We start from the raw sequence: 25,360 nt of genomic DNA, 5'->3' as shown, positions 1-25,360 counted from the left end.
TGCAGGACTGGAATTTACTGCTTTATGAGGAAAATAACAATCTTATTTGCTTATCTTTCCAAAACAAATCATAATAACTTAAGCTGATGCCCAGTTACAATTCTTGATCAGCACCGTACCTGTTCCACTCGTCCTTCTCGAAATGCAAGAATCCTGGTAATATTTTTAAACTCTGCATATCGACTAACATTAGATTTGATTAGAAGATCAATTAGCAATCCTCGAGAATACAGCAGCTGTACAAAGTAAATATTTTAGAAGATAAAAGGTGAAATACTAGAAAAATTGGAAAAACAATAAAGATACATAATTTTGTTATATTTTTGATTTGTAGAAAGAGTCATATCTATAAATATTATAATATGTAACACAATCTATTACAGGTTCAGAATTGATTAGCTGAAATTCAAAATCCAAAAAGCTTTGCAATCCATAAGTTTTTTCGTAACTTGTTTAGCAGCAAAACCTGATCCATACTGATAAGGCACTCTGGCTTTGTCCCAATTAACATAAATATTCATATATTTCATTGCAGAAATAATGTGTTTAGTTAAGAGTGCCTCCTCAGACCCTGCTAATCATATAACATATCAGCATATGTACTTCATTACTTTCTAAAATATGTATTTTTTTAATCTTAATGACAGAACAAACCAGGCCCTAAGGGTTTTGGATAAGAATCTATAATCTTACATAAAGCCAGGTAGTCATAAGAAGAAATCAGTCCAGTGAACCTCCCCACCCCATCAAAAAAGAAAAAAATATTTGTGATGCATTTACACTGAAAGAGTCAAATTATAAGGTCCCTCTGTAATTCTAGAAGTCTGGGTTTATATGAGATATGCCTTTCTCAAAAAGTGAAGATGATGGTTATTGCTGGCACGTATGGGAGAAACTGATTTAATTTTCAACATCTCGTAAGTAATATCAGAGAGATAAAATCAATAATGTAAACAGTATTGTCTAGCATGTTAACCGTATGGTTAAATGCAACAGATTTGACTATTTCCTATATTAAGATACTCTTAAATAATGCCTACAACTCAATAAATATTAAAAATGAATTTTACATCTATAATAAGTAAATGGGAAAATTAGCTTTACTATACAAAGAAAAAGGAATCTCAAAAATCAATCTAAACCATTAGTCTGAGCAACTAATAAGTCAGTAAAGACTACCAGTAAATCAATACCATTCAAGTAAAATTTTATATAGTTCAGCATTCTGCAAAATAAAATAGACATCACTTTTTTGAAACTAATCTGATTATCCTGATTAAATATGGCATGTTACTTCATTACCCTCTTCCTAACATACTACATAACTGAAAGAACCCATGCTTTAAAGAATATATTGCCAATTCTTAACTCTACAATAGTGATAAAAAATAGTTACTTCAAAAACCTCATTTGTTTAAAAAGATACACATTTGAGATTCAAGCATCCCTGAATAGCCATAATAATTTCACAAACATTAAGATATAAAACATGAAAATGCATTTTTATTTAATAAGATCCAATAAAGCTTAAGGTTTAATGCCAGTTTGAAAAATAATGCATTTAAGATATCACAGAAGAACAAAAACAAATTTCAATTAAAATTATACGAGATTTTGTTTCTGAAGCTCAGAAATAATAAATGTGTACCATATTCAAATTTAAGCCTCTTTTTCTTTTTTTTTTGAGACAGAGTCTCACTTTGTTGCCCAGGCTTGAGTGCAGTGGCTCAATTTCAGCTCACTGCAAATTCCGTCTCCCAGGTTCAAGTGATTCTCCTGCCTCAGCTTCCCGAGTAGCTGGGATTACAGGCATGCACCACCAAGCCCAGCTAATTTTTTGTATTTTTAGTAGAATACGGGGTTTCATCATGTTGGTCAGGCTGGTCTTGAACTCCTGACCTTAGGTGATCTGCCTGCTTCGGCCTCCCAAAGTGCTGGGATTACAGGCCTGAGTCACCACGCTCAGCCTAAGCCTCTTTTTCACTACCCTCTAGGTGATCTACCACAGTGATGAGGGGCTAAAGAGCAGTGCAATTTGATTACAATAATGGAAATTAGATTTAATAATTAACAATTTTTCCTTCACTTAGCATGTTGGTTCCATAATTACTAAGAGTATGTACTTACTTAGAAATGAGCTTTCATTTTAAGAACTTCATCTCTGATCTTCTCTATTAGTCTGAGCAGTATGACACTATACATATTTTATTTAACCTATCTTGAGCTATTACTTTTTAAAAGGCTATATACGTGAATGTGTATTGTCAACTGTAAAACCCCACAGTATTTGCACAGTATTTGTTAATTATATCACCATGTCTTTGAGGTTGAACGCATATAGAAATGTCAAGTAGTTTGGAGATACTGCGTTGGACTTTAGAAAAGAGGTCTTTGGACGAGTGCGGTGGCTCACACCTGTAATCCCAGCACTTTGGAAGGCCAAGGCGGGTGGATCACGAGGTCAAGAGATCGAGACCATCCTAGCCAACATGGTGAAACTCCGTCTCTACTAAAAATACAAAAATTAGCCAGGCATAGTGGTGCGCGCCTGTAGTCCTAGCTACTCGGGAGGCTGAGGCAGGAGAATCACTTGAACCCTAGAGGTGGAGGTTGCAGTGAGCCGAGATTGCGCCACTGCACTCCAGCCTGGCAACAGAGCAAGACTCAGTCTCAAAAAAATTAAAAAAAGAAAAAAAAGAAAAGAGGTAGGGCTTTAAGATAGATATTTGGCAATCATCCTAAACTTAGATGTTTATTAACTGCAATTATTAGAACAGATGAAATTTCCAAGGAGTGACCAATTGCCCCAATAACATGGAATATATTGCTTTCCATCTAGTATGCACTGAATATGTATTAAACGACTTACATTTTAAAAACGGACAATTAACCTCCTGTATTACTAGGGTTATATGTGAGTAAGATACTTCTGGTTTTGAAAATGAGTACATTAAATGATTATTAGTTATTTTATAGAATGTATGAACCCATGAAACTCTGCAGGACGTAGTCCCAACTGGCTAGTTCACTGCCTCTAGACATGTTTGGTTTTTACTTACCATAAGAGAACTGGTTATTACTAACCATTCAAAGTGATGAAAATACCCAGAAGTCTCCTTCAGAGTATCTTCAAATGTGTCAACTTCTAATTCAATTATCTTTTTCTTCCCACAACCAGCATTCATTTTCTTACACAACTGAATAATTTTCTACACCAATTCCGACAATTGAAACAGCCCCATCTTCTACCATTTCCCTTTGCGAGATATATACTAAATTTCAGCTAACACAAAAGTTATAGACTTTCATGAAATAGCCTTGATTCTTAACCACATTTATATAACCATTTATTTAGGTAAAACTTGACAAATTCCAAGTAACTACTTCAAAATGGAATTGTAAGACAAAGCCCATTTGTTATTTGACTTGTTCAGTTTTTATGTTTTGTTTAACCTATTTCATAGAGTACTGCTCATGGGACCAGGAAGGTTATTAGTGAGCTAGGATTAAACTTCCATCCACAGATGAACAGCCAAGGTAATGTGCAAAAAATGCTAGATTTCAAATCATGACAGGGTCAAAGTAGATGGAGAAGGGGGGAGAGATAGTACAGAAGTATGAAGTAGAACCAATGCAATAGCCAACTATGCAAAATAAGACACAGAGTGCTATATGACAGACAGAAAGAAAAATGGGTAGTAAAAAGATATTGATATTTTCAGGCATCAAGTTCAAAGGGAGCAAGAGTATGAGGATATGGGATTTGCAGAAACAACTTGTCAAGGGAAATGTTTTGGTCCCTCTCTATCCCCTATTATTTGGAACTTGAAGAAAGTACATTAAATTGAAAAGCCTAGTTCTGTGCTAGTTCTGTGGCAAGTCTGGTGTTACTTACTATTCTCTTCTACTTCTTTTCAATTCCTTATTGTTAGCTCTCAACTTATAGGATTTAGTCGCTGTTTTTTATCTACTTTTACCCTGTCCTGTACTGTAACCCTTTAAGCCATAATCCTTTATCTTACTGATTTTCTATTCTTTTGCACTAAAATAGTCTTGCCTCCTACGAACCAAATGCAATATTGTACCCTTCTAAGATGGAGGGACCTCCTGTGAAGTTACAGTGAACTACATTCAAGTTAGTTATGTTCAGGAACATAACTGAAGACAATAGCTTTCTTCCCAGCCTTCCTGCCTCCATCACTATTAAATTCTCCTCTGAAGCTTTCAAACCTGAACACATGATTTTTTTGAGACTCTTTTTTTAAAATTATACTTTAAGTTCTGGGATACATGTTCGGAACATGCAGGTTTGTTACATAGGTATACACACGCCATGGTGTTTTACTGTACCCATCAACCCGTCACCTACATACCCATCATCTACATAGGTATTTCTCCTAATGCTATCCCTTCCCTAACCCCCAACCCCCACAGGCCCCGGTGTGTGATGCTCCCCTCCCTGTGTCCATGTGAACACATGATTTTTAAAAATGCATTGGTTTATTCTGAGTATTCATCATCATACAGTTGTGAAAATAGTTACTATATATAAAGGCTAAAAGAATGGATGGAAATGGACTGTAAATAACATGGATTTCTAAACAGGTTCATTAGAATTTTTCTTTTGATAGAATTCATAGTGTCCAGAGAATATTAGGTTGTAGTATGTGCTCAAGTACAAAAGTATTCTTCAGGTATAGATTAAAAACATAATTAAAGCATTTTAATGTGATCACTTTAAATGTGTTTTTAATTTGTACTTAAGGAATTTTAAATGAACTACAAATGTGTGGCTACTCTCTCTTTACAAAACAAACGTTCTGCATCTCAGAGAATTACAAAAACTGGGCTTATGGGTCCAGATACTGTTTTTAATGCAAAGATGGGTAAAATTAGTACTTACCTTTGATACTAAATCAATATTAAATCTCCTGCCTTCTTTAATAATTTGCGAGTAAGTAATTCTGTTTTTCTTTGGTTGTTCTGTGGTATCTTCTGCTATAGGCACATTTTCACTCACGTCTTCTGCTGAAGTTGATGGCACACAAGTTTTATCATCACAATGGTTTTCTTTTTCCCCTGTCACTTCAGCACCATTTACTTCTAGCGCATTCTCTGGATCACTGCTTGGAGTTTGTTCTGTGAGCATTTCACAGTTCATAGTGCTTAATGACTCATCCTCCATAGGTAGGAAGGCAGAATCTGCAGCTTCTGTGGAGTTTGCAGATGTCACAAGAGCATGATTTTTCTGCAGTGCACCAGTCTCTTCTACATCTTCATGCAAATCCTGACTAATAAGAAATTATAATAATAAACACCAGGCTTTTGTTAATTCTACCCTGCTACATTTTTATATTGCTTTAACTTTTCACAGCAACTTTTATTCCTTTACCCCTTTTATGAAGTTCAGTGTATGTTTTGCTTATGTGACTCAGACATTAAACATTCATCTGTTAATGTTTCAGTAAAATAAGAAACAAAATTAAGATTTGAAAAATATAAAGATTTCACGTCACATGCACATTTTTGAGAATTTAAGACAGACAGGGGAGTTGTATTTTGGAAGCAAATTACCACAGTGATGAAGAACATAGTCTTCAGAATAACAGATCTTGGTTCAAATCCTGACCATATGACTAGTAAGCTCTGTGAACTTAGACTAGTTATTTATCCTCTCTGAGACCACCTAAATTACCCATCTATGAAACAGAGATAATACCACCCACCTCACAAGGTTGTTCTGAAGATTAAATTAAGTACTGCATGCAAAGAGCCTGACACAGTGCTTGGGACACAGTAAATGCTCAACAGTGGTAGTTATCAACATTGTTATTACTGAGGAATTCCGGACTTGATATGACCGAAGACCTTCAATAAAGGGAAAAAAAAATCTGCCTTGAAAAGATTAAGTTGGCCTATCACAATGTGGTGTCTAATAGGACCTTTCTGTATAATTTCCTGCCTTTTTTAGCACTGATGCCTATTACTCTAGTCGAAGTCCCATTTCCAAATTTATTATTAGAGTTAACATTCTCAGTCCACCATTGTCTTGATTTATAGAACAGGCTCCCATTCAGTCTGTCTGCTTTATCAATTTCTGTATGATATTTTATCCTCCACAGAGCCCACTATTTTCACTGAGTTGCCACACTGCTCAATATCTGGCACAATGCCTTGTATGTGATTGGTCTTGGCAACTAAAAATCTGCTAGTTAACTGATCAAGAACTAATAATAGCCCTTCCTTATAACAAATCTAAAACTTACCCCACAAAAAAATCTTCCTCTTCCTGTCTCTAAATCAAACCGCCTTCCTTATTTACTAATCTTCTGGTTTCATCTCCACCTACTTTCCAACATGGCATCTCTAACTCCAAATTTATCAATTCTAATTGTCAAATCATGAAAGTTTGGTCCATATCATTTGTCTCTTCTGTCCTTTTCTTCCCACTCTGCATAATATCACAATTCTTCCATTCTCAAACATAATCACATACTTTAACAAACTACTTTAAGAAAAAGTTTAAATTTCACTTTGAATTAGTCTTCCTTAGCCCAATTACACTCATCACTCTATGATACCATGCTCCCATAATACACACATGCAGTTTACCTAGCATGTATTTATCCCTTCCTTTTTAATAATCTTTCGGTTTTCCAGTATATCCTTTATCTTCCCAATCAGACTGTAATTCCTGGAGGGAATACCTTAGCACCGCTCCTTCTGTGCCCCACACAACACCTACTGCACTGCTCTATAGATATGGTATCTGATAAATGCTTGATGAATAATGGTTTATACATGCAAAGGCTATTTTTGTTTCAAATGCAAAAAACACAAAAAATAAGGCCAAGAAAAAAACACTGTATTGCAAATTAGAAAATCTGAGTTAAGTGAAAAAAATAAGTGCCTTATTAAAAATAACACAATAAACATTACAAAAACAAAGAGGGGCAATGAAAGAATAACACTCAAATGTCAAGAAATAAAATGCCACATTTACTGTCATAGTAATTCTAATAAAATCTAACAAAAAAAACAAATTGATATCATTAATGTTACATGAATACTTTTGAGATCTAGGAAACTAAAGTGAGGAAAACATCCACGTTCTATCCTAGACTCATCACTTAGGAAATACTTGCAAGTCATTTAATCTGTCTGATTCACCACCTATAAAATGGGGGTCAGTCCACCTGCCCTACATTTTATGAAACTGTTGTGAGATAAGAAAGTTAACATATATGAAAAGTAGTTTATAAACTCTAAAAGGTTAATCAAATATAAGATACTAATCAGGCCAGGCACGGTGGCTCACACCTGTAATCCCAGCACTGTGGTAGGCCGAGGTAGGTGGATCACTTGAGGTCAAGAGTTCAAGACCAGTCTGACAAACATGGTGAAACCTCGTCTCTACTAAAATACAAAAATTAGTGAAACATGGTGGTGGGCACCTGTAATCTCAGCTACTTGGGAGGCTGAGGCCAGAGAATTGCTTGAACCCAGGAAGCGGAGGTTGCAGTGAGCCAAGATCGTCCCATTGCACTCCAGCCTGGGCAACAAGAGCAAAACTCTGTCCTAAAAAAAAAAAAGATACTAATCAAAAATAAGATATTGTTAAACTGCCCACAGCTCAATAGTCAACTCAAAACCTGTATACCTAGGTTTTCTGCATTCACATGATGAAAGTTCACTGGCTACATAAGCACATGATAGCATTGCCATTAACAGTATTAAGAATGAAGAGCGATAATATGAAAGGTGATTTGTATATTTTCTACAGAATTGTTCACACTCTGTATTCACTTTTATTATTTTGAAAACATCACACACCGGGGCCTATCATGGGGAGGGGGGCGGGTGGAGGGATTGCATTGGGAGTTATACCTGATGTAAATGACGAGTTGATGGGTGCAGCACACCAACATGGCACAAGTATACATATGTAACAAACCTGCACGTTATGCACATGTACCCTACAACTTAAAGTATAATAATAAATAAATTAATTAATTAATTAATTAATTTAAAAAAAAAAAGAAAACCAACAAAACTAAAGTGTGTTCCATGAGAGATCTAAACGGATAATTTTCAGCAAAAGTTCCACGCCTAATTTTTTTTTTCAGTAAACGTTCCACACCTAACTCTTAAAGAAAAAGTTCCATGCCTTTAATTTTAAAGAATGACAGGATAATTAATTACACTTTACAGATAAGACAGAATATGGTAACTTCTCTTATGACAGACTATGACGATGACACTGTGAAAATTGAGCATAGCAAATGATCTAGTCAGCGGTTCTCTATTACATTCTGTGATAGGGAGCCTTATAGAGTGAATGAAATATATTAACCAGTACTGGACAACCTGGAAGATATAAGTCAAAATACTCAATTAAAGGTATAAGCGAAGAGAAGAAATTCTTCAGAAATTTTTTCTATATCAATAAACTATTGTTTTACTGTTCTGAATATTGTAATTTGGTGAGATTCCTAGCACTACGGAAAACACAAGCAATAAAAACATGACACTGTCCTCACTTTCCATTAAATACAACCACAGTATTTTTGGAGTTCTGCCAAGGTTGAAGTTAATACTTAATGAGAAAATATAAAGATATCCAAAAGCTCCTAAAACTCCATGTACATCCTCAGAAAGCAAAATTCTGTTCATCTAAAAGGGCTATCTTCCCCCAAATTTAACACTTTATTCTGTGGTAAAAGACATTTTCTTAAAGAGATATTCAACCTTTCAGAGAAAACCTCAGAATACAGTAATAGTTCAATTCTATTAATTTAAAAGTGTTTGAAAACTATAAAAACACATTTACCAATTACAAAATAATGTAGCTGCATTAGAAGCCTTCAAATGAACCTTGGAGTTCTAAGATATTACATTGATTTTAACATACACAGGTGCTCCTCAACTTATGATGGGGTTACATCCTGATAAACCCAATATAGTAAGATAAAACGCATTTAATACCCCAATAAAACCATTATAAAGTTGAAAAATCATTAAGTCAAACCATCATAAGCTGCAGACTGTTGATAAAGGAAAACAATCTGCATCATTAGTTCTTATACAAATGTTCACAATCAAAATTGATTTCACAAATTAAATTTAGTGTCATTTATATTGCTAACTTTAATTCCAAAGGTCATTTATAATATAACAATATTTTTGAGATAATTTCTCTTAATAAAAACTGCTTAACACTACTTTTTGTAAGTGCATTTTTCACTAATTGCCAAAATTCACATATTACTCTGAGAGTTTGGAGGTATAAATTCTGATATCATCTAGTACTGCTTACCAATTAATAGTAACAACAAAGAAACACCTCAAAGTAAATGTGTCTTATGAATACCCTGTAACAGCCTTTTAGAGGAATCAAATGAAAAACTGAGAAACAGGTGTTTAATTTATTCAGCACAGGTGTTCACCATTTATCTTTTAGCCATTTGTACCTTTTCTTACCCAATACGACTTGCTGCTGACATTGTATTCTTTTACTTTGATGTTTATACTTTGTTCTAAGGCCATTTGTATCTGATTTTCACAGTATATATTATACTGCTACCTAGCTGTTTATTCCTAAAATAAATGTTTAATGGCTATTCATAAGAATTACAAAAATCAGACTATTCAAAAATCGTTGTTCTACAAAACAGCAATATAAAAATGAAATCAATTTTGAACTGCTGCAATATGATACATTGGTAGATATATATTTCCCTGTTTATTACCAACCTAAAAGGTTAACACATACTATAGCATACAGGTGAACTATCAACCTCTTGTCATGTTTACCCAAAAACAAAAGTTCAAAAAATGGTGTACAGCAGGACTGTTGGTTGTCTACTCAACAACAAATACCCTTTTTCTCCTTGCTTTAAGAGCTCCAATTTTGTTCCAATATTAGAAACTGCTTAGTCCTTAGGGATGGATCATGACAGTTCAAAACCAATTATGATAATTTCACCTCCCTTTGCTGGTGACTGATTTAGAAGTAAGTACATTATCCAGTTTAAGGCAATAAGATAATGAAGAGTCTGTTTGGGGCCCTTGTTGAAGACTGTCCAGTAAAATAAAAAAGCATAAACATGTTAGGAAAACCTCTTCCCCCTTTTCCTCAGGTTGAGAGATTTTTTTGTTATGTAAGAGCCTCTTTGAAATCCTGGCAAACATCTTGTAATTCCAAATGGAAAGTTAAGAGAAATGTGGAGTGCTACCCCAGTGCTCTGATGGGCTGAAGCAGCACAATTACAAATCCTCAACTTACCCACCCACCCACTTATGTATGTACTTGTTTAAACTACATTTAGTTGGGCAGTGGTTCAATTCTGGTCTAAACTGTAGACAGTGATGAGTAATTTCCTCTAAATTGTAAAAATTACAAGTGATTTTACATTTTATTTTTATTCCTTTCTTCTAATTGATATTATTGTTCAAGAAACTCCTGTTGCTTGTATAATTTTTAAGGGAAAATTTAAGAATTCAAAATAAATCAGTAGAATTTTAGATTCCTATTACAAAAAAATCTTTATTTTTGGTATGAATATAGAGTTGGTTCATTTAAATGTAACAAATAAGTTTTCACCCTGCTTTAATATTATACCAGAAAAAGGGAAACAATGCTCAGTAAAATGCAGAAAATAGGGCAGAAAATGTATAAAGTTATTGTTAATATTTTAGAAAGATAAAATCTCTTCTCACTAAAGAAACTAGATGACTTTATGCAATTAACAAGCAACAAGATTTTACCTAAGAATAACTTGAGTTTGTGTGACTTAAGTGTGAATTAATGTATTTCACCTTTTTATAGTCTGTTAAAGATCTAAAACTAGAAACAATAGCTACTTTTATTTTCTCAGATAAACTATGAAACTATTACATGGTAAGAAAGAAGAACTCTCATACACTGTTGGGAGGAATGCAAATCAGGAATGCACATTATGGAAAACAGTATGGAAGTTCCTCAAAACATTAAAAATAAATCTATCATATGATCCAGCAATCTTCACCCTCACTACTGGGTATATAGCCAAAGGAAATGAAATCAGTAGGTTGAAGAGACATCTGCACTCCCATGTTTATTGGAGCACTATTCACAATTGCCAAAATACGGAATCAACTTAAATGCCCATCAACAAATGAATTAATAACGAAAATGTGGCATATATACACGATAGAATACTACTCAGCCATAAAAAAAAAAAATTAAATCCTGTCATTTGTGACAACATGGATGAGCCTGGAGAACATTATGTTAAGTGAAATAGCTGAGAACAGAAAGAAAAATACTGCATGATCTCACTCATATGTGAAATCTAAAAAACTTGATAGTGGTTACCAGAGACTGGGGAGAACAAGAGGGAGGGGAAGATGAGGAGAGGTTGGTCAGTGGGTACAACGTTACAGTTAGGTAGGAGGAATACATTCTGGTACTCTATCACACAGTAAGGTGACTATAGCTAACAATAATGCATTGTATATTTCAAATAGCTAGAAGAGATGATTCTGAATGTTCTCACAAAAAAAAAATGAAGGTTTAAGGTGAGGGATATGCTAATTAGCCTGATTTGATCATTTCATCATTCCACAAAGTTTATATGTATCAAAACAAATAAATATATACAATTATTATGTATCAATTTTAAAAATCCCATGGCATATAAACTGGTCTCAACAACTAAAGAATATCGGATTTTTCCCATAGTTTCCTAACACTAGGAGTTAGGTACTTTAATTTCTCATTATAGATATAACTACATTACAATACTATATAGTATTCCAGTAAATTAAAGTAAATGCACTTTCTTAGGTGCTAGTCTTCACAAAGGAAATACTTTATTCACTAGGTGGAACGGTTGGTTCCCTTGTTGTACACACCCGTGTTTACCTGATGACTGAAATACAACATGATACAATGGAAATAGTACAGGTTTTTGAGTTAGAAACACACAAGTTCAAATTTGGTTCTGCCATCTCTAGTATTCCCTGATTGTCAATAAGATGTACCTATAGCTCATGCGCATGACTGTTGCATAGAACAAATGAAATTAATACGTAAAGCAACAGGTTATAACAGTTGCCACAAAGATAATATCCAATAAACGCTAGTCCTTTTTCATTTCCCTTCCATTAACTTGACTGTGTGGTCACAAAAAATCACTTCAATGAAAAACAATTTTTGTATAGCAAAAATATTTTAGGTACACAATATTAAGTAGCCCACTTATTGTAAGGAAGAATCAGGAAAACAAAGCTCTGATAAAACAATCTGGATAGTTCTTTACAGTTTATGATGCTTGAACCTAGCCTATGATAGAATAATTACTACAATTTACATTTTAGTATTTAGCCTGTTTTGTAATACCCAAACTATTAAATTTAATGTTGAAATGATCATGAAAACCTTTAAGTTGAATAATACTTCAGAATATTTTTTAAATAAGTCATGACAATCAAAAAATAACTATCCTATATATTTATATTAGAATATATGTGTTAGAATACATAATATATAAATACACCCTATATATTTATATTATAATACATATATTAGAATTATATTGCCCAAATTCTTTGAGGTATTTTCCAAGCAGTGGCAATGGGTTTGCACTAATCCATTTGAATTCTTGCCCAGTCCTCCTTGCAATGAAAGATAAAAGGACTATCAGTATAGCTATAATATTGTTTATGACCAAGAAATATACATCTTACTCTTCCTTAATGTTAAATAATCAAGTGGCATATATGAAAATCAAACCACAGGCCGGGAGCGGTGGCTCATGCCTGTAATCCCAGCACTTTGGGAGGCCAAGGCAGGCAGATCATGAGGTCAAGAGATCGAGACCATCTTGGCCAACGTGGTGAAACCCCGTCTCTACTAAAAATACAAAAATTAGCTGGGCATGGTGGCATGCGCCTGTAATCCCAGCTACTCAGGAGGCTGAGGCAAGAGAATCGCTTGAACCCGGGAGGCAGAGGTTGTAGTGCGCTGAGATGGCGCCACTGTACTCCAGCGTGGTGACAAAGTGAGACTCTGTCTCAAAGAAAAAAAAAAAAAAGAAAGAAATCCAACCATAGATTCTACCATAATATACACCAACTCTATAAATAAGCTAAGTCATCTGGTCTAAAGTGACAAGACACGTCATAATATTTTAGCCTTCATATCATTATGAAGTCATTTTTACATGATGTTTTAGAAATTTACAAAAACATTTAAAACAATATTCCTCATATATAGTGCACCAATGATTCAAGTTTGACTTATATCTATTTACTTGCTTGATACAAGCAAATACACTAAACTCTTGGCATGAATAATCATTTAAGGGTAGTACTTTTGATAATTTGTCATTTGGCCAGATTATAGATTTGAATTGCATATGCTGAGACACTATGTGGAAGAACAATATATTCAGCAAATGAGAGACCTCAAATGATTACCCAGCATTAGTGTATAATTAAAATGTCCTCAGGAAGTGATGAGAACTTCCTTTCTGGGAAAAAAGAACAAAGTAGGGCTTATTAAGCGATCCTAAGGATAAGGAGAAACACAATTAACCTGTGGCATAAGGCTGTGGATGGAAAACACATGACTCACAACAGAAAATAGATTCTTAAAAACAAAACTAAACCAACAAACAAAAAAAGCAGCCAGTTTGAAAAGAAAGATGTAAAACTTTTCCTCTTTACTGAACACATAATTATCTAGGTATCTCAAGCAATCTACAAAAAAGTTTCCAGAACTGGGAAGTAAATTCAGCAAGATTTCAATAAATATCCAAAATCAAAACATAAAAGGCAAGTGCACTGCTAGATAGTAGCAATGAATATGTGAAAACCAAAATTAAAAAGACAATACCATTTATAATTGTTCCAAAGAAAATTATTTAGGTATGCAATTAACGAAACATGTACAGGATCAGTATGCTGAAAATTACAAGATTCTATTGAAGAAAATCAAAGATGAGCTTTATAAACAGAGAGACATACCATGTTCATAGATTAGAAGACTCAAAATAATAAAGAGGTCAATCCTCCCAAACTAATCTATAGTATTAAAGTAATTGTTATCAAAATCTCAGCAAGGTTTTTCTTTAGTCATAGACAAGTTTATTTAAACATTTATATGGAAAGGCACAAACTCTAAAATATCTAAAACAATCTTGACAAGGAAAAATAAATTGGGAGGAATTTATCTGAGAGTAAAGCCTATCACATAGCTTCAGTAATAAAGATAATGTGATATTGGTGGAGGAAAAAACAAATAGATCGAACAGAATAAAGAACCTCAAAATAGACCCATCCAAGTACAATCAACTGATTTTTGACAAAGGTATAAAAGTAATTCAGTGGAGGAAGAATAGCCTTTTCAATAAATGGTGCTGAAGCAATTGGATATCCTTAGATCGAAAAACAAAAAAGAACACTGACCTAAACATCCAACATAAAACTATAATTTTAAAAAAAATTAAGAGAAAATCTATACCTATAGTTAGGCAAAAAGTTCTTAGACTTCACACCAAAATAATCATCCAATTGATCAATTAGATCTCATCAAGATTAAAAATATTTGCCCTGCAAAATATCCTATTTAAAGAGGATGAAAACACAACCTAGAGACTTGGGGAAAATATTCTCCAAACACATATCTGACAAAGGACACATATCTAGAATGGATTTTTTTTAACTCTGAAAATTCAACAGTAAGAAACTAATCCAATTTTAAAACAAGCAGAAGACATGAACAGACACTTCACCAAAAAAGGTTTATGGACAGCAAATAAGAGAACATGAAAAAATATTCAAAATGAGCCATCAAAATGGCTAAAATAAGAAAGTGACAACATCAAATTAAGGTAAGCATGTGGAGAAACTGGATAACTTACACATTTCTGGAGGGAATGTAAAATGGTATAGCTCCTCTGAAACAGCTCAGCAGTTTCTTTTAAAACCAAATATGTAATTACCATATGACCCAGCAATTATATACTTAGGTATTTATCCCAGATAAATGAAAACTTTTATCCCAGAGAAAGTCACATTAAAACCAATGCATGCACAAAATTGCATAACAGCTTTATTTATAATAGCAAAAACTAGAAACAGTCAGATGTTTTTCAATGGTTGAATGATTAAACAAACTGTGGTAAATCCATTACTGTGGAATACTATTCAGTGATGAAAAATGAACAAACTACTAATGCACACAACAACCTGGATGAATCTCCAGGGAATTATGCTGAGTAAAAAAAAAGCCCATGCCAAAACATTACATACTATACAGTTCCATTTACATAATATTCTTAAAATGACAAGATTATAGAGCTGGAAAACAGATTAGTGGTTGCCAGGAGTTATGAATAGTAGGGTGAATAAGAAGTAGATCAGATGTGCTAGCAGAAAAACAATAGTAGGGGTCCTTGTGGTGATAGAACTGCTCTGCTCTGTAACTTGACTGTGATAGTGAATACATGAACCCACAAATGTGATAAAATTGTATGGAACTAAATACACACAAACTCCATATCTGCAAAATGTAACATTAGCATCACTAACACATATGTTTCAAAAAGCAACGACAAAAAGCCAGAAACCTGTACCATATTTTTCATTATTTACAAAAGGGTAGCCATGAAGATTTTGCAATGTATCCTTTAAAAATGTTAAAGATCTACTACTCAAGAGGAAGTAAGAGAATTTTCTAGATAACAAAAGCTCGTCTCTTAAAATGGTACAATTTTTATTCCAATCATTTTTAATACTTGTCTTTCTAAAACGTACTTCAAATCCTCTACTTTTTCAAGTAGAGGATAAAGAACATTATGTAACTTTTGCCTGAAGACACTAGGATACAACTGTGATCATCACCTGTCATACTGGACTATAATATAGTGATGGCCTTAAGGGATCTTCTGACATGAAAAGCCACTTACCCATACACTAAATGGCCCAAAGTATGCTTTCAGCTTGCCGATGCTGTCTTCTCCTTTATTATTCTACCAAGTAGCACTTAAAATAGTAGCATGTTAGAGCCCAGAGAGACTTCTGAGATCGCCTAGTCCAAACCCCTCCAAACACGTTTTACTAATGGCAAAACATAGACTCAAAATAGATATCTCTTGCTCAGTATCACATAGCAAATTAAGGACTATAACCCTAGTCTCCATGTGGTTCTCAGTTTGCCTGCCTCTAGCAGATACCCCTTCCTATTTGCTGCTTTAAACTACAATGCTAGGAGGAAACACACACACACACAACACACCCATAGACACACACACACACACACACACAAGCACACACACAGAAAATGAGGTTGTCAGAAATAAGTATTAAATAAATAAGGCTTTTGATTTAAGTGAGTGCTGATGATAACCTCTTGTATAATGTAAAATTTTGTGACAACTATTTTGGCCCTAGCCTCTTTCATATAATTTCAAGTTTGTGAACATGATCCAAAAGATTAAGGAAGCCAGTCTTGCTGGGGCTAAGTGAGATATTGTTAGTCCTATTTACCCATGTTGCCAGCACTTACTATAGATAGCCCTTACAAATGGATTTTCTGTACTTTCTCTACTTTCCTGGATGTTCTCAAGGCTTTTCCTGCTTACTACTATCACATTAATAACCAGCTAACTTTTCCAAGTGAATTAAGACATATAGAACATTACCCAATTCACTGTTTGCCCCACACTCTAACTGGCAAGAGGAACACATAACAGTTCTATTTCACTGTCTTCAAACAAAACTTCCACCAACAACAATTTAGTTTCTCACTTTGAGAAGTTATACAAATGAAACTAAAGAGATCAGGAACTGAAAATAAGATAATTTTATTTGCATTCAAAATGTATCAACTCAGCCATTAGAAACTATTAACCTCAATTATCATAAAAAGTAATCAGTGGCCTTGAAGTAACAAAAGTATAATACCTCTCGGAAGGCCAGTGTGACTGTCACTATATTGTAGTCAAGCTATATTCATGGGCACACAAAAGCACACAAGAAAGTTACCAAATATTTATTCCTCATTTCATTAAAGCATATGTCTTTTCAGTTGAAATCATCTTCTGTTTTAAATCTTTCAGCACTGGCTCTGAACAATAGCTAGTGAGCTGCACCTTTTCATACCAAATGGCATTTAGCATTATACAAATTATAATCTATACCAGACATTTCAAAGGCTGTGCTTTTACAGAAAATCACAGAACACAAACTGCATATTACAGGGAAAGAATGCTACTTACATGAAAGATATGAACATAGCTTAAGAAGTCAAGCACGTTCCCAAACTTTTCACAGGCTCATGCTTAACACTCTGCCACAAAAATGATATGTAAGATGACAAAGCGTATCCTGAAGAATCTCTGGTGTATTGAATTTTAAGTTTTAATTACTATTAAAGTGCCTGACAGTCTGATGTTCTAAACCTCTAGACTCTACAACTACTTGAACGACTTAACTATGTGATTATTACCTTTTAACCTGTCAATCATATATCATTTGAAAAAGTAAACTAACCCAATTGTTTTTAAACAGTGAATCTCTCTCAGAGGAAGATACTTAAAACATTATTACTTCCCACTGTTCTATCCTAACTTACCAAAATATGTACCCAAATATTATGCCCACAAAATTTATTTATTCAAAAATTATAATCTTCCATTTTGCTACACTAAGTATTATTCAAGAAAGATGATATAGTTGGAAGAATCCTGGAGCAGGAGGAAAAAACTCTGGAATTTAATCTTGAGCTCTACCACTCTAGAGCTTAAGTGTGGCCCTGCCATTTACCAAGCCACGTGACCTTCTGCAACTACTTAATCTCCTTAAGTTCCATTGAGGCTTCTGTAAAAAATCCAACTATTACTACTACTATCTGCCCTACCCTAGCACAGAATTGTTTTAATGATCAAATGAGATAATATGATAATTATCTCATAATTGTTTTAATGATCAAATGAGATAAAATATTTAAAACAGCTTGGTAAATTCGGAGGCATTAAGGCATTATCACCCAAACAGAGAAAACTGAAAGCTCCATTTAAAAACAGGCAAAACCAGCATATTAATGTAACTTGTAGCAACCAATGCCACCTAAATCTTTATTGTTGGCTTCTTCTGAAGAAGAGTGAAAAAGACATTAACTTAGTTTACCTGCAGTAAACACTTTTCATACCTGGCATAACAAAATACTTCCACATGTTGAATAGTTTTGTCCTTCCTGCTAAGAGCAACGGCTTCTTCATTTTCAAGGATCTGGTCTTGCCACACTGGACTGTCATTTTCAATGTCACTGTTTTCCTAAACAAAACACAGATAAGTTTTAATTAAAGTGGGCAGTGTGAAATATGTCATTTTCTGAGAAAATGTACCTCGTCTAAATTCATGCTTATTTCACCTTACCAAAACTCAAAGGATATCAACTCAGAGTCACGAAAGACAGTCCAACAAGTGTTCCAACTTCAAAGGAAGGAGAGAAAAACAATGTGTAAAATCTATACTATCAAAAACTAGATCTGATTTATACTTTTCTATCAGGGTATATGAAATTTTGAAAAAGTCATTCGGACATGGCTGTTTACACATTGCTTAAGAACTAGGACAACTAACCCTCTATCTGCTGAGAATCAAGTATATCTGTTATATACATTACTTGTTAATAAAAACAGGGTTTTTTTACATTTTTTGGTTGAAACAGCAGAGTCAAAATAACTTCATTCTATTTATTTTCAGATCTTTGAAGGCTGGTCACTAGTCATATCAAATTTTGATTACATATAAAAGTACTTCCGAAAAATATTCAGCACAGTATAACTAAGGGCTGTATAATAATTAGTTCCTGAATACCTTATAAAACAAGAAAGACAATAAAAAACAAGAATGTGTAACAAAGCATGTAAACTCTAAGGGTTGAAAGTGGTCTGTTAAAATGTTCAATAATTCCAAATTATATTTTATGGAGTATTTGAATACGGAGTATTTTTGAAGGTGTCAAGATAAACCTTTTTCAAATGTCAAGGATCAATTTTTAATCTGTTTAAAATCTTAAGCTGTGTAACACACATCTTTCTCAGAGAAAACTTTTTGAAATTGTATTATACATACTGAAGGAACTAGTAGGAAAATAGAATTACAACATCTTTTAAGTAAATTCATCTCAGAAAATTTCTAAACTTACAAATGTCATAAAGGCAATAAACATTTTTAAAAGGCTTTGTTGTCCTGTGTTTAAAATTTTAAACTGAAGAAAAGTAGTGACATACAACTCTTATTATCAAGTATAATACTAGATAGTACTAAACATCCCAACGTAAGTAGAACAGAAGGTGAAATACAAGAATTTTGAATGTGTAGACATGAGGTTACCAGCCTAAGAAAAGAACTGTGGACCAGGGAAAGGGAGTGGAGAGAGACAAAGACAGTGGCAGAGTTAAGATCCTGGAGTAAAACAATCATTAAAATAAACTAAACTTCCAGAAAAACATTTTTATTTGAATAAATATAAAACATCACCAAATTTTTTTTTTTTTAACTTCCATTCAGACTATTGGGGTATATTTTGTTATTGTTGTTCTGAGAATCTACACTAAATTTTCTTATGGAAGTACTAAATATGCCTAAATATAAGGTGACCGTCACATACACCTCCCAAAAATAAGATGTAAAAAAGAGTTTCTGATCAAAGTAAATACATGAATATTTAAGCATACAGACCAAACAGCTAAATATCTACTTATTTACTCTCTTGACTTACACAGTTTGAATGATATGAAATGCTATTTTACAAATAATTGCTTGTTTCTCTACACTCATTTCATGCAACAATATTCAACCTGAATTTTCACTGTATCTTCAATATCAGTGTCTTTGTCATCATGAGAGGCACTTTTTGAGTCATGCACAATGATTAAGTCATGTACACTGATTAAATCAATCCATCAATGCAATGGTGCTTGGTACATGATAAATGCTTAACAAGTCTTAGCTAACTGAATACAATTTTCTGGACTACATCATCCTCCTTTCCAAACATCGAAATTCTTTTGCAATACGGCAGTTTCTGATCTTCTGTATGATGCTCTCAGCAGAAATTTCATTTCAAGCCACACGTACCAATCTGCATAAGATTAGGACAGCTTTTTTAAAATCTGTCTTATAAAAGTTAGCAAACTCCATAACTGACTCTCCATATTATGCTATACCTGATCCCTAAACAGTTTCTTTATAATGGTATTAAACAGCTTGGTATTGAGATCCTACCCTTAGAAAAAAATCACTGAATTCATACTAAATTTCTTTGATTCTTCTTTTGGCTGATTCTGTCAGGTGACATCTATAAATATAAAATCACCACTGAGATGATTTCAAATTAATGTATCTTCCCCAAATTGTTAGGCTTTTTTTTTTTTTTTTCTTTTTTTTGGTGTTTGTTCAAAATATACTAACTCTAAGAGCAACCAGTAAATGTGAGATTTTATAAGGACTAGGATATTTTTTCTAAAGATGATTTTGGGGAAACATTATTGTCATATTTGGGCACATAAATAATTAGAAAATGGTTATTAAGTACAAACAGTTTACTCTTCAGCCAACATTTCTATTTATATTTATATTTATACACATATATATATTTCTTCTTTTTTTTTTTTTTTTTTTTTGAGACAGAGTCTCACCCTGTTGTCCAGGCTGGAGTGCAATGGTGCAATCTCGGCTCACTGCAACCTCCACCTCCCCAGTTTAAGTGATTCTCCTGCCTCAGCCTCCTGAGTAGCTGGGACTACAGGCACGTGCCACCATGCCCGGCTAATTTTTGTATTTTTAGTAGAAACGGGATTTTGCCATGTTGGCCAGGCTGGTCTCGAACTCCTGACCTCAGGTGATCCGCCCACCCTGGCCTCCCAAAATGTTGGAATTACAAGCATGAGTCACCGCACCCGGCCTCTATTTATATTTAAAACGGGATAAAGACACTGGGAAAATATTAGCTGAAAAGGTGACTTTATATGTTTTTTGTAAAATAAGTGAAGAAAAATAAAGAATCAATCCCGTATTGCAGGTGAAGCTTAGGGTTTTCTTCAATGCAGGGTTACTATATAACATACAATAAAACAAAGCAAATTAAAAGATCAGATACAAACTTTACCTGGTGTTCCTTTAGCCAGGACAATAGTCCTGAAAAGCTAAAACTGGCCCAGTTTCCTCCATAGTAGCTTCTTCTGTAACAATAAAAAAAAAAAAAAAAAAAGAGTAAAGAAAAGGGTATAAAAATCAATTCACTGATCTTCATCAACAAACCATCTTTAACACTTAAACTTACTTCACTTTTTAATATTACTGCCTCAAGAGTTCAAAAGTACACATAACTGGAATGCTCACATAAGTGGAAGTGGTAGGCTAAAAGTGGGCCTCTCAGATCCCAAAAGAAATTTTTCATCATATAAGGAGTTAAAAAACATCTTTGGCTTCCTTAAAGCTTTCTCCACTGATTATGTGAACAGCTTGACATGGGCATTTAGCAGATAACATAAATATATATGACTCCAGGGTTAACAAATGTGGCAAGGAAGAAAATCTTGATAATCTCAAAAAAAGCTACTAAAAAACTGCTAAGTTTTCTGTAAGTACTTAAATCTCCTCCTCCTCCTCCACCAACACCTCCGCCGCCACCGCCGCCACCACCACCACCCACCACCAAACCCATGTCCAGCACAAAACGTACACAAACACCCAGATACACAACTGGCTACTCTAGATAAAGTGGAAGACCCTGTGCTATTCTTAGCCTTATAGGGCCAAAAATAAAAGGAGATCCTGGGAAACAGTTATTCACATCACATCAAGACATTTGCAGTAAGTATAACAGAAACAAAATTCTCACTAATAACTGAGTGAGCTATTATTCTTCATTCCTCAGTCATGTGAAGATCGCTGTTTTGGACAACCCAGAGGTCTCCTAACTAGGATCAGGTAAACTTTGTAGACATTAGACCATTAAGTGGGGATTTTCTGCAACCAGAACTCTTTAATTCTTCACTGCATATTGGGCCTCCGATCCTTGTAAAACGATTTGCACTTACTGACTCTATATGATGAGCCCCTAAGTATACTTGATCCCACCTACAACACCCATTCTGGTTCTGGTTGGGAGGGATTCTTGGTTTTGTTCCATTTTTATTTTTGCTTCTCTGCTTCTCTAATAAAATAAAAATTCATGAAAGGTTTTTAAACAATTAAACAAAAAATAAAACCTATAATGTGATATCTAACATGACTCTTCCAGCCAGGCACAGGGGCACACACTTATAATCCCAGCTACTTGGGAGGCTAAAGAGAGAAGAGTCCTTGAGCCCAAGAGTTCAACACCAGCCTGTGAAAAATAGCAAGACCTCATCATAAAATAAAATAATGAAATGAAATAAAATACAACATAAAATAACTCTTGCATAATGCTACTAGAGATCATCTCCCAATTCTGATTCACGTTTCTTAAATCAACTGTTGACATAGGTCTGAAAAGTAAGCAGATTTTAGGCTCAAGCATTTTACCAAACAAGTACTGCTTTTCTCTAACAGAGAAAAGGGTTAAATAAAACGCCTGTGAAAGTAGCTTTATTAATATAAATCGTATTGTACTTACATCTGACAGTCTCTTCAGAAATAATGTAAATTCATACACTGTCCAGAATCTCCAGTGGTCTTTAAAATTTAGCCAGAATTTCAGCTATAGGAGCAATTCTAGATGGCCACCCTTTACTAAAATGTTGGAATCAGGTAACCTACAAGCAGTGACCCCTTGCGTCAGAGAGAACAGTGAAAGGAAGGAGAAGGTGGGTGATGGCAGCTATAGAGAAGACAGAGGAATGTTAGAATTTGAGGTTTCCCCATAGCAATTTATACTTTCATCCCTCTTGCCTGAGAAGAATACACTTCTGCTATCTCTCCTCATCCTTCAAATATAAAACTCAACAAAACTAGAAAATATCCTAGGCTTTGAAGGAGGGGAAAAAAACCTGAAACTACAAAACTAGAAAATATCCTAGGCTTTGAAGGAGGGGAAAAAAACCTGAAACTACTGACTCTGTATTTTTTTGTTGAGATATTTAGATTGATTTGCAATCAACTTAAGGTCTTAAGTGAGCATCACTGGCTAATGGGTGAAAGCTTCAAGATTAAAGTAAAATTTATTTGAATGGATATAACAATATGTAAGTAATAAATGTATATCAAAAATGCAACATTAGGGACAGACAAACGTTTCTTTGGACACAAAAAGCAATTAAAACTATTGATAAATTAGGCTTCAAATGAAAAACTTCCCTACAAAATAAATTATTTTAATAAATGAATGGGCCAGACACAAATATTCACAAAATATATATAATAAAGGCTTGGTATTGATCGACCTCGGTGGTTCACGCCTGTAATCCTAGCACTTTGGGAGGCCGAGGTGGGCGGATCACCTGAGGTCAGGAGTTCGAGACTAGACTGGCCAAAATGGTGAAACTCCATCTCTACTAAAAAAAATAGAAAAAAATTAGCTGGGCATACATCTGTAGTCCCAGCTATTCAGGAGGCTGAGGTAGGAGAATTGCTTGAACACAGGAAGTGGACGCTGCAGTGAGTCAAGATTGTGCCATTGCACTCCATCCAGCCTGGGTGACAAAGAGCAAAACTCCGTCTCAAAAATAAAAAATAAAAAAAGGTAAAACTAAAGGTTTGTTATCCAGGATATATAAAGAACTCTTTCAACTTAATAAGATAGATATTAAAAGGTAAAAATGGGCAAAGGGTTTGAAGAGACACGTCACAAAAAAACATGGTTAATGAGCACATGAAAAAGTACTCAATATCATTAGGTAAGTGCATATTATAGTAGCATTACAAATGAACATATGAGATTCCAGTATGCAGCCACCAAAACAATTTAAAAGATTGTCAATACCTGGTATTGATGTAGAGGGCCAGAATGCTCATTTATTTTGGTGAGCATATAAAACGGTACAAGCACTTTCTAAAAATATCTGGCAGTTTTTTATAAGATAAATATATATCCGCCTTATGATCGAGTAATTTCAATTTCTAGGCAATTACACATGAGAAAAGCATATACTGATAAAAATACTTGTACAAATCTTTCCACAGCAGCTTTATTAATAGCCCCAAACTGATGATAATCCACGTAACCGTCAACAGGAGAATGAATAAACAAACTGTTGTATATCCATAAAATGGGATACCATTCACCAATAAAAAGGAATAATCATCTGCTATATACAACATAAATGAATCTGAAAAACATTAGGCTGAGTGAAAGCCTTAGCCAAAGAGTACATATTGTATGATACCATTTATATAAAATTGTGGAAAAAGTTAATCTATGATGAAAAATACCACAAACTGGGAGTGGGGTCAGGACTTAACTGTAACTTCCAGGCAACCCAGCTAAAGAAGCTGCGACTCCAAAGAAGTGGGAGGCTAGACCCCCATACATATCCCTAGGAAAGGGGCTGAATTCAGGGGACTGGGCAGCAACAATCTGCAGGCCCCACTTCCATGGCACCTCACAGGATAAGAACCACTGGCTTGGAATTCTAGCCAGCCAAAGGGAGCAGCATCACACCTCTCTGAGACAGAGCTCCCAGGGGGAGAGGCGGGCTGCCATTTTTGCTATTTGGGCAACTTAGTCTTTCCAGCCTTTGGACTTTGGAGAGTCCAAGCCATCCCAGGTCAGAACCAGTTCCCCAAGACCAGCACAGCTGCTCTACAAAAACGTGGCCAGACGTTTTTTTGTTGTTGTTGTTTGTGTTTTAGATGAAGTCTCACTCTGTCTCCAGGCTGGCGTGCAGTGGCATAATCTCGGCTCACAGCAACCTCCACCTCCCGCGTTCAAGCGATTCTCCTGCCTCAGCCTCCCGAGTAGCTGGGACTATAGGCATGTGCCACCACGACCAGCAAATTTTTGTATTTTTAGTAGAGACAGAGTTTCACCGTGTTGGCCAAGATGATCTTGATCTCTTGACCTCGTGATCTGCCTGCCTCGGCCTCTCAAAGTGCTGGAATTATAGGCGTGAACCCCCGCACCCGGGCCCAGACTGCTGTTTTCCCATTCCTCCTCACTAGGCAGGACCTCTGAACCAGAACCTCCAGCCACCCCCACCAGTGTTTTCTAGCCAAAACGAAATTTGAAACCTCTCTGGTTTCAAACATTGCACCCAGAGGGAAAAGCAGACCACCATCTTTGCTGTTTGGGCAACTTAGCCCTTCCACCCTTAGAGTTTTGGAGAGTTCAAGCCAGGGGAGAAGCGGTCCCCGAGCAAAGCACAGCTACTCTATGAAAATG

General features: G+C 34.8%; 1 protein-coding gene across 3 annotated transcripts in view; it reads right to left on the bottom strand.

Moving 5' to 3' along the window:
- Positions 1–25,360, bottom strand: part of CHM (CHM Rab escort protein) — a 184,269-nt gene that overhangs the window by 95,829 nt on the left and 63,080 nt on the right. For all 3 annotated transcript variants that reach the window (XM_007992195.3, XM_037989467.2, XM_037989466.2), the window contains exons 3-6: positions 21,164–21,236; positions 18,197–18,321; positions 4,904–5,291; positions 120–236 (exon numbers count right to left, since the gene is read on the bottom strand). In XM_007992195.3, coding sequence (XP_007990386.3) covers positions 120–236; positions 4,904–5,291; positions 18,197–18,321; positions 21,164–21,236 — 703 coding nt within the window. The remainder of the gene's footprint in view (positions 1–119; positions 237–4,903; positions 5,292–18,196; positions 18,322–21,163; positions 21,237–25,360) is intronic.

Source organism: Chlorocebus sabaeus, chromosome X, assembly GCF_047675955.1.
Source record: "Chlorocebus sabaeus isolate Y175 chromosome X, mChlSab1.0.hap1, whole genome shotgun sequence".
In the NCBI taxonomy this organism is placed as follows: domain Eukaryota; kingdom Metazoa; phylum Chordata; class Mammalia; order Primates; family Cercopithecidae; genus Chlorocebus; species Chlorocebus sabaeus.
Note: the sequence above shows the minus strand (reverse complement) of the source record. Positions and strands in the feature narration are given on the sequence as shown.